This window comes from Hylobates moloch, unplaced genomic scaffold (assembly GCF_009828535.3).
Source record: "Hylobates moloch isolate HMO894 unplaced genomic scaffold, HMol_V3 SCAFFOLD_14, whole genome shotgun sequence".
NCBI classification, from domain to species: Eukaryota; Metazoa; Chordata; class Mammalia; order Primates; family Hylobatidae; genus Hylobates; species Hylobates moloch.
Window position 1 is genome coordinate 11937752 of NW_026652289.1, and position 15545 is coordinate 11953296.

At 42.2% G+C, this 15545-nt stretch overlaps 1 protein-coding gene across 1 annotated transcript in view; it reads right to left on the reverse strand.

The window, feature by feature from the left end:
- MRPS6 (mitochondrial ribosomal protein S6) overlaps positions 1-15545 on the reverse strand; it is a 53134-nt gene that overhangs the window by 8186 nt on the left and 29403 nt on the right. The window contains exon 2 of the mRNA XM_058427335.1: positions 8006-8145. Within this exon, the coding sequence (XP_058283318.1) occupies positions 8006-8145 (140 nt within the window). The remainder of the gene's footprint in view (positions 1-8005; positions 8146-15545) is intronic.

Genomic DNA, 15545 nt, shown 5'->3' on the forward strand with positions numbered 1-15545 from the left:
AGCAAGCACTGCTTTCTTCCATTTTCCATTCAACTGCTTTCACAGGGTTAGAGGCTTGTGAGCTAGCCTAGGAGTCTCAACATGTTCTAAGAGAAAGTGTGTTTACAGATGCCAACAACCAACTCAACTGCCCACTAATCAATTCTCATCCAGCCCTCCTGAAAGTGTTCTCCATATACTCAGCAGTCACTCAATAATCGTAAGAAATACACCCAAAGCTTTTGGACACTATTTTGTGATAAGGGTAAAAAGAATACCCAAGGATGGAAATTGGAAGCCAGATATATCAGAAACCTCATATTTCTGAACTTAAAAAAGAAGTGTCTTTCATAAGACTCTAATTTTCAAAGTGCTTTCACAGCTTTCAGACAACTTTTGAGCAAGAGGATGAAAGAGAAGTGGCAGCTCAACTCCGTGTGGCAACTGAGGAAAAGGAGGAGAGAAAGTGGTGCCGAGTGTTGGTTGGGGTCCAGCAGCCCTCTCCCCAGCAACAATACTCCTCTAGGAGTCTTCAAAGTGGTTTCCTACACGTTGCCTCCTTTGAGTCATACAATTTAATGTAGTTAAGAAGAGAGACTCAAAAAGGTTAAGTCATTAGCCCAAGGTCACTCAGCTATGAAGTGGTCACTGCCAGGATTCAAACAGAACAGGTCTTTTGACTCCAGGACACAAGAAACCACAGATAGCTTTGGGACCAAATGGGTTACAGAATCATAGAATGGAAGTGCTGGAAAGGACCATAAAGACAAGGCAGCCCAAACCTTTCACATGAGCAAACTGAAGCCCAGAGGGGAACTGATAGGCCCCAGATCACAAAGTGAGAGTCAAGCTCCAGACTCCAGATCCCACAGCTCCCCACTCTGTATACTGTATCTCTTGCTACCTAGTACCCACATGTCGGAGGATTCTCGAGGATAAAGAGAAAACCTAGATAAAGACCTGGAAATCCTAACACTGGGCTTTCCTAGCTTCAGGAGGCTCCCTGTTGCTACCAAAACCCCTCTCTTGCCTTCACCCTCCTAACTGCTCTGACTTCCTGCCACCAGGCATGACAATGCTCCTTCAGCAACTAACCAAACGAGCACAAGCCGGCATGCACAGCTGGTGACTGGCATCTCATGCTTGTCATCCTGCTGATATGCTCCCGGGGCTGATGGGGGCAAAGACTGCTTCCACTCCCATGGCTCCCTATTACACCGTGGAAGTTTCCACAGAAAGAAAACGCCACCAAAACAGCAAAGGTGAGAAGTGACTCCGAGACAGGCGGACCTTACTATATTCGCCACTCTCCGAAGCCGAACCTCTTACCAACTCTCCCGACTTCTTCTCCCAGGGAACCAAGGTATCTCTCCCAGGCCACAAGAGAACTGACCAGAAGTCCAGGATAAAGTCAATCTCTGCCTGCTTCAGTGACCCAAGTACACAGATAAATGATCCATTATGGTTTTCCCACACAGGAAGGACCTTGACCAATTCCTGGTTGCTTCCAGTATATATCCTTTTCTTCTTACCTATTTATCTGGGCAAACTTAACTTGTTAATGAGCATCTACTATAGACAAACCTCAGGAGGCTAAATGGATGAGGCACACATGGTCTCATCCTCCTGGAATATGCAGTCCAGCTGGGCAGAGAGGCTGTACGAGCTGCTGTGTGAGCAGAAACCCAGGCTTCCACCGCAGTCCTGTGGGAGGCTGCCCATGGCGGTCAAGGACCCCTGACTCACTGCTGGGCTTTGCTAACTACAGATGACCTAAGGACTGAGAATGAGACTTTTTACAGCTATGACAACACCAAATACAGTCCCGCATTTCTATTTTTACACATGAAGAAAGCAAGGCCTGGAAACAACCTGTGTGGGGTAGTGGGGCTGGGTGGCTTTTGATGCCTGCCAAGGATCCCTTTCTCATGACAGCACAGGTCCACCAGAGACCTACAAAAATGGGAGTTAGGCTGAAAAAATGGCCTTGGAACTAACTCCCTTGATACCCGCTCCCTGCATCCTCAGGAAGGTTGCCATGGAGAAACCATTCTAACAATCAGAGGAGCTGCTGTTCAAGGGAAGGTGACCAGAAAAGGGGCTCAGTGTCTCCAGGGGAGTTAGAGCCCTCTGCCCCAACTTCCTCCTGACCCTGGGAAAAGAGAGACTCAAGAGGACTCCACAACCACAATGAGCTATCAGTGTCTGCTTCTTCCCCAGCCAAACTAGGCAGAATCAAAACACAAGACCAGAAGTCCTAACGCACGTGGACTCAAGATCAACTCCTCACTCAAGGTACAAACATTTGGATTTGACTACATTGCAACTGCCTAGACATGCCCCAAAGCTGATGTTCTTACTGAACAAAAGCTCTCCAAATAGCTAGTTTTCCATTTTCCACTTCTACTCTTGGTGATTGAATCAATAAGCACATAGATCATTTTGGGAAAATAGTCTAAAATCTAATTACGTTACACATTCCCAGCACCTTCGACCATGTGCTACATGGCACAAGTGACACGGTTCCGCATACCAGGTAGCCAGGGTCCATGCAAGCACCAACATCGCCTTGAACACAAAGCCAAGCAGTGTTTACATTTTAAAGGTTTGTTTTCCCATGTGTGGTGCTAATTATAGAATCACTTCTTCTATGAAGTTGCTATCAGCTTCACAAAACCATCTCTCTTTTCTATAGAAAAGCACGTAACTTTGACCCACGCTAACTCTGCAGAAGTGGAAGTGAGGTGATGACTGATGCCAGGCAAGAAGGAACCAAGAAAGATTCAGTACACTAATGCATTTCTCACTGCAGATAACAGTGTTCGAAAGCTGGAGCAACGGTGAACTTCTTCCTAGGTAGAACTTGCCAACATGATCTTCAAGGTGATAATGTGCCCTCCTTTACATTTCGTAAGACACTCACATGTTACAAAACTCTCTACTACATGGCCCAAACCCTCTAGAGATCTGAAAACACTCAGAGAAATGGCTTCCCCAAGACAGACTGTGCCCAATACTGGAAAACAATGCCACCAAAAACACTCCATTCACAGCAGCATGGTTGTAAGAGAGCCAGCAGCTCTCATGTCCCTTCTGCCCCTCCCCTGGAGAGGCCTAGCCCCTCCACCATTCAGTCACCATGCAGACTGCCCGGTGTTGCCAGCCCTTCCCCCACTCCCCTAGCTGTCGAGGGGGAAAAATGTGTTTTCTGATAGTGCCCTTAAATGTGAAGGTTGTATTTTCTTTATTCACTTTTGTCTTAACCCCGTATTTACAAGTTTTCCATAAAAAGAGCTTGCTTGAATTTGAGTTACATTCTTTGTCTCTCTCTCTCACCCTCCCCTTCTCCCTAGCAGACAAGTGGAAATTTCCACTGAAGCACTCAGTGGCTCACAGTGGGTGGGGGGATGGGGGAGGCGGATGGGAGGGCTTTGCAGCCCTGAAGCATCCTTGAGCCTTTTTGAAGATAGGAAACAGATCTGTCTAAATGCCAGTTCCTAGACCGTCTCAGTTAAACCTTGTTGGATTCAGGCTTCACCAAGGCAGTGAATTATTCACCTTCAAACTGAGGTACCCTCTGCATGGAAAAGCCCCATTTCTTTTTATATCTGTTGGGTCTCATACATTTTCAAAACCACTAACACTAAACCTGCTGCAGAATCCTTACAAATCTTGGGGCACTGCCACTAAAAAGAAACCTCCAAGGCCACAGCAGCCCTGTCTGAAAACCTGGTGTGGAGTACCTACACACAAGAACGGGGTCAGAACGCTGGCAGAAAGGCACGAGAACATGGAAATGTTAGCTAACGGGAAAACTACAGAGGAGAATCAATCTCCTCTAGAGAGGGTGCCAGCGCTCTTGGAGTACGCTGCAGACACATTTGGGAAGCAAGTCAGTAAAATTCCACTGATTCACCATGGAGCTGGTTATTTTTATCATTCTGCTTACCCGTAAATAGAAGGGCATCTTATATGTAGGCCAGCAGATCTCTGCTATAAGCACCTATCCAAATTTTAAAGCAGATGAGAACAGGCAAAGAACGGGCAAAACAGGCAAGAAAAACACCTTCTACTTAAGAGTTCTTATACACAGGCATTTGGAAGCCAGCCCAATCTCACTGCCATAAAATCAGACCCAGTAGAAACAGAGCAGAGGCATCCTTTTACAAAGCAGCACTAGCCCAACGCTGAAATACAGACCGCACTTTCTTGTATCGTTTCCTCTCGGTCTCAGCTCAGCCCCATCTAGTGGAAAGAGAACCGTAAGCTCCGTGCAGCCCTGGAGTGAGTGACGTGGTTCTGGCAAAGGGTGACTGTTACTATGATTCAGTAAGACGCCTGCCCCTTTTAGCATGGGTCTAAATGAGCCTCCCCTGTCACTGCTCCCTCTAGCATAAATGACATCTTCCCCTTTCAAACGCCCAGGAATACAGTAAGAATTTTCCACACCAACACCCTGTCTGTCCCGCAGAGCAGATGAGGGTGTCAGGGTGAGCACGTGCAGACACAAAGTGGAGGTAATCTCGGGGGCCTGAAACAGACCCCAGCAAATCCAGAGCTGGGAGTGACTCCCAGGCCTCTGAGCCACCCAGCTCCAGGTCGTGCGCCAATGATTTATTTAGTGTTAACAAGTTAGAGGGCTGAGATATTGTCCCAATCCCTGATAAGGGTGGCCCAATCCAGGTCCCATTCTGCTGCCAAGGGGAACACTGAATTGCATTTTCAAAAACAAGTTTAAAATGGTCCTCAGCTGAACACAAATGACTCCCCCAGTTCTACTGACCTTCAGAGATTATGAATTAAGAAAATTTCTGTGGACTAGTCTGGGAACTTAACCATCAAGTTGTTCCACTGGGAAAATAAGTTCTCAGTTATAAACAACAGACTTACAGACAAATTTCTGGAACACAACCTGTTTCTAAAGTGGAGTCTGACCAAACTAATATTTGAAATATAATGACTATATTTTTATTTTTGGCATAAACTGGAAATAGTCTTGATATAATAATAAACATCAGGTACCATTTCCAAAGTATACCCTCCTCCTCCTCTGGGCAAATTTCCCAGATAATCCTAAAAAAACAGGCTCTCCCTTACCTACTCTTTTCTTCCAGCCTACTGGGCATGTACGTGGTAAGGCAGTTGATTTGGGGGGCAGGGGGGCTGGGCATGGGAGAACAGTAGAGGCAATTGCCCAATACACAGTGAAGTCATTGGAACAGAGATACCTACCTGTCAGCCCCAGGCCTAGCTTTAGTCCTGCTGTGCTGGGCACTTTCACACACACTCCCTCAGCTGGTGCCTAGGTTAGCATTATGCAGCCAACTCTCTGATTAGACTGAAAACTCCTTGAGACCAGGAACCACGACAATCGTGAGAATCAACCTGAGACCTGTGGACACCACTAGGACATACCATTTCTCCCCACAAAACGTAAAAGCAACAAACACATGATACCAACAGTACCATGATAGAATGTGGACTCTCAGAAACATCTAGGCTCACTCCATTAGCCAGCCAAAAGCTGGCTCTTGCACACCACTGTCAGGATTCAAATCGGTGCCTTGCCGTAATTTCAGATACGTGTCATGCAGGGCTGTTCAAAAAGAGCCAAACTTTGAATGCTAAACACGTAACCAATAAGACCACTGTTTCTTCTCAACCATTTCAGAAAAGCGAGCCTCCCAGTACATAATCCACTTATTACATGTTTCTAACACTTTCTGTGGCTATGGATTAATGCACACAAAGAATCTGCCAAATGAACAAAATACCTGGTACTGACATGGTTAGGGTTAGTGATTACGGGGCCACTGCCTGAAGCCAAGAGAATATCAGACTAACCTTAAGCTCCACACTGCACACATGTAAACGTACCACCCAATTCCAAATCTTTATTCAAGTAACTTCAAACTACACTCGCCTCTCACATCCTCATTTCCCAAAAGTCACTGTGGAGAATGTTCATGAGTATTATAGAAATAAAAGGTAGCATAATCAAATACAGTGAATTAACGAACGGATCTTACTGAAGGGCTTCTCATCATTTATGTGCCAATGTACACTGTGAACCTCCAGAAGGAATTCGATCATGTAAGGCTTCCCACATCTAATTGCTCACACACACCCTACTTCTCTTTTTTTGATGGAGCATCTCTACAGAATTAGCGTTTCAGAGACCACACTTTAAAAAACATCACCTTAAACAAATAAATACCAGACTTTGATTTATCCCAGAAAATAGGCTTAAAGCCTGAACCTCCCCCACTGCAGCTGGGCACCACCTTTCTGTGTCTATATATAATACACATATATAATACAGAACACTGCTTCTCCTTTGTTGAGGAGTCTGAAAGTGAAAGAACCAGCAATAAAATCTTTAAATGTCAATGAACTAAGTGACTGCAATATATTCCTCGGCGAGGCACATGCACCTTTGCCAGGAGGGAACCCAGAAGTAGGGCCAGTGTTCTCAGCAGTTCTGGCTTGGTCCTAGTGGGCTCCTCCAGGACCTGAATTTATTCCACCCATAAAGAGAAACGGCTACTCACCCCCAACCCCCACCACTGCACACAGAGGTCTGAAAATGAACTGAGTGAACACAGCAGTTCTTGAGCCTGGTCCTCAGACAACTGACGTCAGCATTACTCAGACTACGTGTTAGTGCAGATCCTAGGATGCTTGTAATGCCAGCTCTCAACAAAGTCAAATCCTCTACTTGAAAAAAGGGCAGAAACCCGTGGAAGTACTGCATGAGTGAAGAAACTGACTTCTCTCTCCCTTCACTGCCTTCCATCCAAGAACTGCACTAATAACTCTCGGACAGTTTTTATATGCTCCTCTTTAAACAAAAAAGGCAAAAGGATCCATAACTGCACTGTTAAAACCACACCCATTTGTGATTAAGCTTAAAAGAAACAGACACACATGCTCTCCATCCCTCATTGTTGTTATGACTGTGGAAGAAGCCTAGCCACTGTGCATTTCCTGTTGCCTAGCAACGCCTCAGGCATTCTCTTCAGAGGTGTTCTCAAGAAGCTGAACACTAGCACAAAACAAGGTGAAGCAATCAAAAGATGAAATATGCAGCACGGCAGAAGGTTTAAATGCAGTAAGAAAGCCTCGATGTGAGACGCGACTCCACTCAGGCCCTACACACATACTGTACCTGCACAAGACAGCTAGACTCACCTAACTAAAAGCAACATTCTCGCCGCAGAGCACATCTGCAGAGACTGTCTTGCTGGATCCTTGTGGCAATGCAGATGGGAGACCCATTACCTGAGTTCTGTACCCAAAGAAGCCGGAAACAGAAGGGGAGGCCACAGAGTTGCTGAGTGCCAGAGGGAGCTGACTCTTCTACTCTTGGACTTTTCCCACCGCGCTAAAACCTGATTCCCATCTTCTCTAACACCCACTCCTAGGAAATCCTACAACATGAGAAGATTCAAATCTATTCCACAAATTGTTCTCAAAGAACTTCTACAAAGATAGTTATTACTACAGAATCAAATCTGTGACATGTATTTGAGGAAGCTGCTGTACATAGTAGGAGACAAAATTCCAAACTGTGATCATTACTTGGAGTAGGTATTACCATTTTTCTTTTGTGGATTAGGCTTGGGTTACAACATTAGTCAAAAACAGCACATTCTGTTATCTGCATATGTTTAAAACAGATACACTATGTATGTGGACAGCACTGTTCATCACTAAGGTATTTTAAAGGCAAAAGTTAAAGAAATGTCAGGGAAAACAGTGCTAAGGTTGACAGGAAAGGGTTCCACAAGCTAGACTTGGTAAGCCCTCTGCTCCTAGGATGGCCTAGTTTTGAACTCAGATCATAGTCTACGAAGGGCCAGCATATCACATCCCATCTGCAACACAAGACTGCCAGAGTGTGTACCCAAAGGACACCTAGGCGCAACGGGGGTCTGAATGTGAAATTTTAAGAACTTCTAATAGTAATTGAACAGTACTCTTTACTATCAAAAACGTTTTCCAAGCTCTTCATGAAGAAACTTACCCGCCTCTGTTGTGCTGCTGACTGTGGGCAGAGATCCTGTAAGGAAGCGCTCGTTCACCCAGGTTTTCCAAGTCCCTCACTATTGCTCCTCTGTCCATCAGGGCCTCTATCGTACGTTTCAAAGTAGCAGCAGTCTCTGGCTGTTTTTGTTTTGTTTTTAAAGAAAAGAAAAAAAAGCATCAGAATTAATATAAGAGCTAGAATGATTAAGTCTGCTCAGTTCCAATCATAACAGCTCTACTGGTAGGAATCGTTGGGTAAAAGCAACAGAAGCTGGTTTCGGTTAACTTAGAGAGAGAATTTATTGTAAGGATATGAGATAGCTCACTGATATGAAGGAATATCTGAAGAACCAGGCTTCGGAGAGTTCAGGGACCAGGGCAGCTCCAGGGATCTGGGAGGCAGGAACTAATGAGTGGCTTCTTCAGGGCACCTCAGCCAGGCTGAATCAGTGCCAATCACTGTCAGTCCTTGTATCCCATGACTCAAAATTCAAATTCCAGGAGAAGAGCATCTTGTTGGCAGGACACCTGAACTGCCCATCCCACCAAAACTGTAGCCAGGGGGGAAAGGGGTTGTCTCCCAAAGAAAAACTGGGAGACTGTAACCAAAAGGGGGAAAGGATGGGTAATCAGACCCAAACTCTGCCCTCATAGAGCTTACAATCTAATAAAGGACAGAACACAAAATACACATGTATGGAGAGCAGAGGGCAGAATACAGGAAATAGCATAGAGACCAGAGGGTTCACAGAAGGAAGAAACATTCAGCTGGGAGAAGGGTTTCACTAAGGAAAGTTTACTTGAAAGGCGCCTGGAAAATGATGACCAGAGGTACAAAGAATGAATGAACCAGCAACTGAGCCCCAGTGATGGGGTTCAGGGCAAGGGAGTGCTGAGAAGACAGACTGGATATATGCTGGGCACAAGTCTATGAGTAATTAAGGCCTGTTATTAAAAAAAAAAAAAAAAGCTTGAACAATATAGCATCCCATCACCCAGAGATGACTGGATGGTGAATTAAACTTTCTGGTGGATTTCTTTCCAGATCAGTTATCTCTCTATGCATATGTATACACAAGCAATTTTTGGAAGAAAGGATACTTTATAAGGATAAGCCTGAAAACTGCAATGAATGCAATGTGGAGAATGAAAGCAAGATGTGGTGAAGAAGGGCACCACAATCTGGTGGCTGGGAGAGTGGAACTGACACTACAGCTAAAAAGAGAGCTGGAGAAGCTGGTGAGGACAGTAAGAGATGAACCTGGTTTAAGACATGCTGAGTCTCAGATGCCATGGCTCCCCTAGGTTGACCTCTCCAGATGTAAATCTTAAGCTCAAAGCAGGTGGATGAGAAATACACATTTCATAGTCACCTGCACAGACGGCTCTCTGAAGCCTGAGAAGGAGGTGAGATCAATAGAAAGGGTGGAGGGGGAGAGGAAAGGAGATCACCAGCAGAACCTTGGGTAGCACAAACATTTAGGGGCTAACAAGAGGACTACTCAAAGTCAGAGAAGCAAATATAAAACGTATCGTCAAATAGGACAAGGAAAATCGGGAGACTGCCTTGTCCAGAATGACAATGGGGTAGAGGACAGAGATCAAGAAAAAGCCGCAGTGTGGTAGCTGCATGGGCATTTAGCGAGATGGGGCCAGAAAGCAGGCTGCCAAGGTTCCCATGGTAGAGGTGTGAGAACAATGGTGAGGAGGAGAAAATGCCCAGGCTCCAGGGACAAGCAACTTGAGCAACGTGTTTTAGGAGAAAACACATGGGCAAGCTGGTAGTCGAAAAGAAGCGGACCACGCAAGAGGATAAAATGTAGGATTTCTAAAATAACAACGATGACAGCTATGATTTACTGGATAACTACTCTATGGTCTAGTGTCTTATTGTTACGTATTTTTATCTTCATAAAAAAAAGCCAAGGAGGTTTACAGATTTGGGATTGGATCTCTAGAGAGATGCTGACAGGGCAGCTATTAAGTGGAAACGCCTGCTGCAAGGAGAAGGAAAGCTGTGGAAACCGTCGGGGAGGAAGCCAGAGGCACACCTTGGCAAAGACAAGGTGCACGTCTCCTCAAAGACCTACGTGAAGAGGTGCAAGCAGGGTGATTTTAAAGTGCAGGAGGAAACTTAAGAAAAGGCTACCTTCCAGAGGTTCATTTGGGGATCAAATGAAGAGAAAACTGCAGAACAAGTTTAAGTGTGCATTCTGGCAACCAAACAAAATCCACTATGTTTTTAAAATTTTCTTTCTGACAAGTGCTGCTAAAATGGTACGAAATGTGCTAAGTATTGGCTTAAGGCTTAGAAAAAAAATTCTTTACTTTCTTTTCATATTGAAGTCCATTAGGGATTTTTAAAATTCCTACTGAATCATGATGTTTATATATTTAACCAACCTTAAGATAAAACAGAAATTTCCTGAAGACAATAAAAATTCAGGCCAAAATCTCTTCCCATTAACACTAGGTAAAAAGTCTAAGGCAATTTATCCTTATGATTGTATCAAACACATTCCTAGACAGTTCTAATCATATGAAGACTACATTCTTCTCACATTTCATTATAGCTCACAAAGACATCGCCATACATCTGCAGAGGACTCATTATTAACAGCAGCACAGTATTTCATTTAACTGAAAATGCTGTTTCTTGACCTGGCATTATATCAATTAACTTATGATAAGGTAAAGGAACAGTCTATCCACATAAAGAGTCGGGTCTCAGCTTTGTTACCTGCACTCAAAAGAAAAAGGAAAAAAACCTTTGACTGATTAGTTTTCTGATTAGCTACCCAAATAAATTTCAATTCCAGTTTTGCCTGATTAAAAAGGAATATATCTCAATATCTTTTAAGTTCCAACTGAAGTGTTTACAGTATAAAACTCATTACCCTCTTCTGAAGTAAGAGCTCACAAAGTAAAAAACATTTTCTTCTTACATCTGTCTCAAAAAGGGGAAAGGCTACCTAACAAGAATGTAACTTAGGAAAATATATAAAAAAAAATTGTTTGACTTCGGTATGTCAAGGTCAAACTGTAGACTACTGGAATGGCCACATTCACCTCACTTTAATTTCAAAACACCCAGAAGTATAAAAAGAAAGGTGGAAGGAGGAGCAAAAATAATGCCCCGTAGACCTTACCTCACCATAAAGCAGGGTTGGCAAACCAGGGCTCTTGGGCCAAATCTGGCTTGCTACCTGTATTTGCAAATAAAGTCTGACTGGAACACAGCCAACTCACACATCTGCATAGTCTATGGCTACTTCTGTGCTAAAGGTAGATCTGTAATTACAAGAGACCATATGGCCCCAGAGCCTAAACTATTTACTATCTGGCCAACCTCTGTTCTACATTGTGATGGGCTGAGGGAAGCTGGCAGGTCCTTAATCCATGTACCCTAAAATGCACCACAAATAAAACCATGAGCCTGGGCCACTGACTGAGGTATAGAGGGTGTATTCCTCATGGGATATGTCATCAGGTAGACACATTGGGTTCCATCTGACGAACACCATCAGTTTGGCTGTTGAACTCACTGCAGGGCTCAGAACTGATTCCACTAATCCACTATTCCATCTGCCAAGCTCCTAATAATGTCTTTATCAACCCAGGTTGCCAACTTCAATGTTCCTCATTTGGTGAAACCTATAGATCTATTAAAATAAAATTCTTACGCTTAGAGGGGAAAAAGTTCTGCTCAATCCAGGACAATGTTCAACTTATAAAAGCATATAGTTTACAGGAAGCTAATGATCTTGCTGCCATAATTCTCATTTATAAGGTCTCTGAACCACTCAATTCCAACTATTCTAAGAGAAGTTGTGCAGGCTTCTGAAAGGCTTCTCTCACACCATCTGAAAGCAACTCCTTCAACTCTTTCCTTCAACCTACCAAATGCATCAATGAAACACATTTTTGGCAAGGCACAGACTGAGGGCTGAAAACATTCATTTGAAAAAAAAAAATACAGAAAAGAATGAATGAATGGGAATGGGAACTAGGAAAACTAGGACTATGATTCTAGTCCTAGCTCATTCACTAGTGAGTTATACAAATCTGGATATGTTATTAAAATTTATCAATTTTAAACTTGTACCTCAGTTTCCTCATCTGCTAAATTAGTAGTTCTCAATTTTCCTGTTGCTACAAGCTTCACATGAATAAACGACATTCATACTGCAATTCTCAACATCTGCTGGAGGCATACAAAGTTTGATGAAAGTCTTTCTTTTTATGCCCCCCCATTCTAATATCTTCATTACCCAAAATGCACCCCCATCCCCCAGTTCTCCTGATGCCATTCTTTTTTACTTCTAACAGCACTACAGCAATCTAAAAATATTCTTTCAGTAACTAGAATGTAAGCTACAGAAGAGCAAGGACCTTTGTCTGTCTTGTACATGACTGTATTCCCAACGTCTAAAATGGTCCACACATCATCGAACAGGTGCTAGAAATAGCAGTGCCAATTGTACCTCCTTAAGAGGGTCTCTTGCTTACTTACTCCTATCTTTCCTCAAGGAACTCTAAGTTTCCTTCTATCTCTAACATAACTTGAAGCCACTTTTCATATACAACAAAGCTCACTATCAAGATGGTAACTTTAACACTGAGGCAAAATTACAATACTAATGTTTTCCCATTTACTTCACGCAGTACCAAAATGCTGTTCACACCAATACTGTATTTCAAAAATATCTACAATTCATCTAGAAGTGAAATTAAATATTAAATATTTTATACATTTCAAATATTAAATTCCAATACACATACAAATATAAATGTTAAAATTACATTAAAATTATTTGCTGATTAGGTAAGATAAAGTACTATCCAAAAATTTAACTAAATAGTATAATACTTAAAAAAAGGTAATCCTAGAAAAAAATTAAAGCTAATTTTTGATATTAATTACTAAAACTAATGTTTAGCCTACAAAAGAAGACTTAGGGAAAACCCAAGAGCTAACTTCAAATATCTGCAGGGCTATTATGCAAAAGGTAGATTTATTTTATTTTGATTGGATTCCAAGAGTGGACTAGAATCAAAGGGTAAAAATTAGAGAAATCAAGCCGTATTTTGTAAACAAGGACACATTTCCAAAAATATACAGCTGTATGAAAATGAAGTGGGCTGCCTTGTGAAGTAGTGACCTTCCCATCACTTGAAGTACATAAATAGATACAGGATGGCTGTCGGATTAATATCTGCATGGGTGGGAGGTTGAACTCAACAACTTCTTAAAGCCCCGACCAAGACTGAATACTACTCTAGTACCACTCGTTATTCTGAAGGACATTCTGCAGTGAAGCCAGTTTTGAAAAGTGCAACTGCATAGCGATGAAGAATACATGTACTGCTAGGAAAAGTTAATGCTGCTGACTAGATTCATGCTAAGGTACCAGCTTTTCTACTCACTACTGTTTTCACAATGATCTCTTAAAAGGGTCCCCCGTAAAGCCTAAGAGTCCTCAAACCATATTTTGAAAACCACAGTTCTAGAGATGCTAATGGGAAAAGTTGCTGTAGTAAAAGATGAGAGCAAAAAGGTGGGAAGAATGAAAGGAAGAAAGGAATCTCTCCTTGTCCCCCAAATAAAATCCCCACTCAGGAAGGTTACCGAAGCTAAGAATTCATGGAAGTATCATAACCACCACCACTGGTCAATGACCAACGTTTAACCTAATTAAACGTATTTTCATCCCAGAAGAGAAACTTGTCAACAAAATTATCTTGGAAATTAGACTCTACGGGAAAGACAGTTTTAAGCCAGTGGCCTCCAATGTACCCAGCTAGCACTACCACACCCTAGTTCCCCAGAAAATAAAGCACATATAGAATCCACAACATTCAACAGCATGCAGCATCTACCTACACCTTGCCCGCCTCACGTTACAAAAAGTTATACAACACTCAAGAGCTGGCAGGACTCAGGGAAGGCAGAGCCAAGACAGAGAACTGTCAAAACCTGTGAAAATGTACATGTAAAAGTCTTTCCCATTCTTTGCTGAATCTTAATTCCAAATCTTACTTCCTTTAAAAAATTTCCTTGCAATTTAAATTTTCAAATAGAAAGGATGTCCCTGTGAATTCTGCATTGACATTCTCACAGCAATGTGAAAATTTGTGAGCCCTAACTTTTCAACAGTCAGATGGGTGACATGGAAAGTGGCTGAAGTTCTAGCAGACCTTGGGAGAACCATCTACATAAAAATATGTGAAGTGCCAGCCTTGCCTAATGACATAAGCAAAGCCCAACTATGAAATTGATTCCATAGGAACTGTTTGATGAAATATTCTTCATTGCACAGAACCTCTTTTGCCCAACAATTTATTGAATCAGGAGTTTCAGTCCTCTAAGTAATTAAGGAATAAAAATTATCGAACACAGAAACTACTATTTAAATTAGAATAAAATTCAATAAGGACAAGTCTAGAACACTAAGAAACATAAAGATGCCTACGTACAAGTTCAATTGTGATTACTTACCTCTACAGGCTGAACCTGAAGTTATAACTTGAAGTGACTAGAAAAGTAACCTTTATAAGCTTTGTAAAGGTCAAAGATAGAAAACACTTATTAAAATTTAAATGCTATACTCCTTTGCTTATGAATCATATTAAATAGGCCATTTTTAAGAAACATGGAGTAGGCTGGGCACAGTGATTCTTTCCTGTAATCCCAGCACTTTGGGATGCCAAGGCGGGCAGATCACTTGAGGCCAGGAGTTTGAGACCAGCCTGGCCAACATGGCGAAACCCCATCTCTACTGAAAATATAAAAATTAGCCAGGCATGGTGGTGCATGCCTGTAGTCCCAGCTACTCGGGTGGCTGAGGCTCAAAAATTACTTGAGCCAGACCCAGAAGGAGGTTGCAGTGAGCTGAGACTCTGTCTCAAAAAAAAAAAAAAAAAAAGAAAAAGAAATATGGAGTAACTAATGAATAAAGACTTAGCAGGCTTTTAAAAAGTAGGTAAATGGGAGGGGAAAGAAGAGACAGGAACCAAAATACAGTGACCCTGGAGCAATACAGGTTGAAACTGTGTAGGTCCACTTACAAGCAAATTTTATTCGATAAATATATTGGAAAAATTTTTGAAGAGTCACAACATTTTGGAAAAAAAAAACTTGCTCTCTAGCTTACTTTATTGTAATACAGTATATAATACACATAACATGCAAAATAACATTGGTAAGGCTTCCAGGTCAACAGTAGGCTATTGGTGAAGTTTCTGGGGAGTCAAAAGTTTACACACAGATTTTCAACTATGCACACCCCTACACTGTTCAAGGGTCTACCTGTACATAAAGTATAATAAGAAAATAACAAATAGTATAATGCAGAGAAAAACTCTCTTAATAAACCAATGCTGTGTGCTCTGCAAAAACAAAAATACCCCAAATTTTAAAAATTTTTAAATAATGTTGAAAAAAAAATACTGCAGATTCACAGGTCAGGCTTTTCAAGTGGTCATTTAATTGTTAGGCTATAGTATAGAATCTTAAGAACTGCTTAAGTTAATATATT